The sequence below is a fragment of the Zea mays genome, chromosome 2 (genome assembly GCF_902167145.1).
Source record: "Zea mays cultivar B73 chromosome 2, Zm-B73-REFERENCE-NAM-5.0, whole genome shotgun sequence".
In the NCBI taxonomy this organism is placed as follows: Eukaryota; Viridiplantae; Streptophyta; class Magnoliopsida; order Poales; family Poaceae; genus Zea; species Zea mays.
Window position 1 is genome coordinate 219,519,783 of NC_050097.1, and position 3,008 is coordinate 219,522,790.

Consider the following 3,008-nt stretch of genomic DNA (forward strand, 5'->3'; position numbering starts at 1 on the left):
CTTGCTTAGAATTTAAATTTATCCAATTTATTTTAATTCATATAAATTATGAGGTAACCGAACAAGCCTTCATGTGGTTCTGTTTATTTTGCCGATACGGTACCAGAGAAGAAGAAAGAATAAATCTCACGTTCCTGCTTGTAGCTAGTCTGAATCCAAAGTCCGGCCCGCGTTAAAAGTATATATATGTTAAACTCTTTATTTTTGACTCTCTATTTGACTCTTTATTTGTCACTCTATAAAGATTAAACTCTAAATATAACATCCCGTTCCAACAGACTCTCCAACGTGCAAGTTGGCTTGGCTAGCGAGATTTGCTAGCCAAATTTGGCTAGTGGGGTAGTTAATTTAGAGAGCCGGATAGCTTGTCAAGTTAAATGGCTAGCCTGTTGAAGAGCTATTTTGCTATTAAGTAGCTAAAATTTAGCTTGACAAACTATTTAGCTAGTCTCTTGGAGATGCTCTTAGTGGTCTCAAGCAAGAGCTATATATGTTATTTTCCCATGCAACATGCAGCTTGCACAAGGGGAAGTACGCACTCAACTTTTACCCACCTAGAAAAGAAAAGGCTAAATATAATGAAAACTAACAACTTTAGAAACAGGTAGCTAGCTAGCCGACTAATCAGCCACCGACTTCCTTGCTTGAACGGATTAGCTTGGTCTGGATCAGCTGCTGGACACGCTAGCTACAACAGGTAATAATCCATGGGGGCGGCGTCCAGCAAGCTGGCGCTCTGGACAGGACGGTGGAAGTGGGTGTCGTCGTCGAACAGCCACGACTCGATCGCAGACAGCGGCATCATCAGCTGGAACGGCGCGGCCGGCGGCTTCGTCTCGTACTCGAACACCGGGCCACCAGCGGCCGGCGCGACGACGGCGGTGCCACCGCCGTACGACACCTCCGAGGAGGACCCGGTGGACGCGGTCTCGGCGCCGCCGGGCGTGCCCGGAGCCCCGCCGCGGCGCTTCCCGTTCAAGCCGGCCCATCCGTCCAGCATCCGCGAGACGGTGTCCGCGGTGAGAACGTACGGCCCCGCGGCGGCAGGCGCTGGCGGCGGGGAGCACTGCGACGACGAGGTCGAGGCCGGGCTGTCACCGCCGCCGTCGCGCTGCGGCTGCGGCTTGAGGTCGCCGAGCGGGGTGAGCGCCTCGCGGAGCGCGCGGCGCGCCAGGTTGATGTCCGTCTGCAGCCTCCTCTCCCACTGCCCCTTGGAGTTGGACGGCGGCGGCCTGTGCGCCGGCGGCTTGGCCGCCCCGTCGCCGTCGCCGTCGCCGCTGCCGGCCTGCAGCTTGCGCTTGAGGTGCGTGTTCCAGTAGTTCTTGACGTCGTTGTCCGTCCGCTCCGGCAGGTACGACGCGATGGCCGCCCACCTACAGCGCACCAGTGCAGTCCATGCGTTCCGGGACGACAAGCCATGAGCCAACCACCGCCACACTCGATGATCGTCAGCAAATTAATTAATTAAATAATAAACCTCCGATCCGGCCGCCCGCCCGCACCGTACCTGTTGCCGAGGAGGGCCTGGAGGTGGACGATGAGCTTCTCCTCCTGCTCCGTGAAGTTGCCGCGCCTGATGCCCGGCCGGAGGTAGTTGGTCCACCGAAGCCGGCAGCTCTTGCTGCACCGCATCAGCCCTGGATCCGCCACGGATGAGGTCTCCCAAGTTCTATAGTAGTAAACTACTTGTGCTAGTATCAAGCATCATATGCAGTAAAGCTAGCGCGTACCGGTTCTGGTGGGGACGGCGCGCCAGTTGCCGGGGCCGTGGTCCTGGATGTAGGAGACGAGGACGAGGTCCTCCTCCGGCGTCCACGGGCCCTTCTTGACGCCCTCCTTGTCGCAGCACGGCGGCCTCGCCATGGTGTGTTCACGATCAAGGACCTAAGCTGTCTTTCGTCCGATCTCCGTGAGCAGAACACAGCTGGCCTGGCCTTCACGTTTCCCTCAGCCTGCAGAGGGGTTATTGATGGTTCGTGTGTGTTCGATGTGAGTACTGAGTACTGGTGGTGGAAGTTACAGCTGCTAGCTAGCCACCACGCCGGCGCCGTACAAGAACAAGAGATCAGCAGAGGTGGTGCGCTGGTTATGGCCGCGGCCTGAGGACAAGGCGGGTGTCCATGCATGGGAGGCGGAGGCGTGTATATATAACGGACGGTGTCCGCCGCGGCCAGATCGAGCCTAAAGCACACAGCGCACGATGACCTTTTGCGTGTGTGGGAGCGGGACTGTGGGCTATGGCCAACAAGGCGGCTAGCAATAGTACTTCACTAGATGAGTCAAATATGTAGAGGAGAGACTACGATAGAGTATATAGACCCGTAACACAACGGAGTACGGAGCCGGCGTCACTCCACCGTCTTCACCTGGGATACATCTTATTTGTTTTGGCTACGTTGTTCCTTATTACTATTGTTTGACTTGGTATGCTAGTTGTACTTGCTGTCTCCTACCCTACCACGGGTTCACGAAAAAATATATAAAGTTTGCGAATTCAAGCACCAACGTCTCTCTCCTGCTGAAGTAGCTAGTGAATCCAGCCCAGATGATTATCAAGTTAGTAGACTATCTCTTAGACAAGATAATTATTAGAATATAGGTAAAAACTTTTTATGTATAAAATATGTGAAACATATATGGTTGTAAATAGAAGACTTTGATGTATATAAATATATGATAAAATTTAATTACATATTTTTTCAATATATATATATATATATATATATATATATGTGTGTGTATGTATGTATGTAAATATAAAATTAAGTTTTGTTTGAAAACTTGGAAAAAGTTGTGAAAACTTCCACTTGCGGCCAAATAAAGAAAACCGCGCATTGGAAAGCGTATTTTCACTGGCGGTTTTATTAAACAAATCGTCAGTCTATTTTCACTGACGATTTTCTTAACAAATCCGTATAGCATTTGCACTGGCGATTCCAAAACAACCGTCAGTGAAAATATCGATTTCTACTGACCTTAGTAATGACACCATAAAAAACATCAGTGCA

At 51.2% G+C, this 3,008-nt stretch overlaps 1 protein-coding gene across 1 annotated transcript; it reads right to left on the reverse strand.

Annotated features, from left to right (window-relative positions):
• Positions 1-466: 466 nt before the first annotated feature.
• Positions 467-2,104, reverse strand: LOC100284600 (uncharacterized). The gene is made up of 3 exons (NM_001398689.1): positions 1,731-2,104; positions 1,508-1,637; positions 467-1,373 (listed from the first exon to the last, which is right to left on the reverse strand). The coding sequence occupies exons 1-3, from the start codon at positions 1,861-1,863 to the stop codon at positions 689-691; spliced, it is 948 nt and encodes a 315-aa protein (NP_001385618.1). The 5' UTR covers positions 1,864-2,104; the 3' UTR covers positions 467-688.
• Between the last annotated feature and the right edge of the window lie 904 nt (positions 2,105-3,008).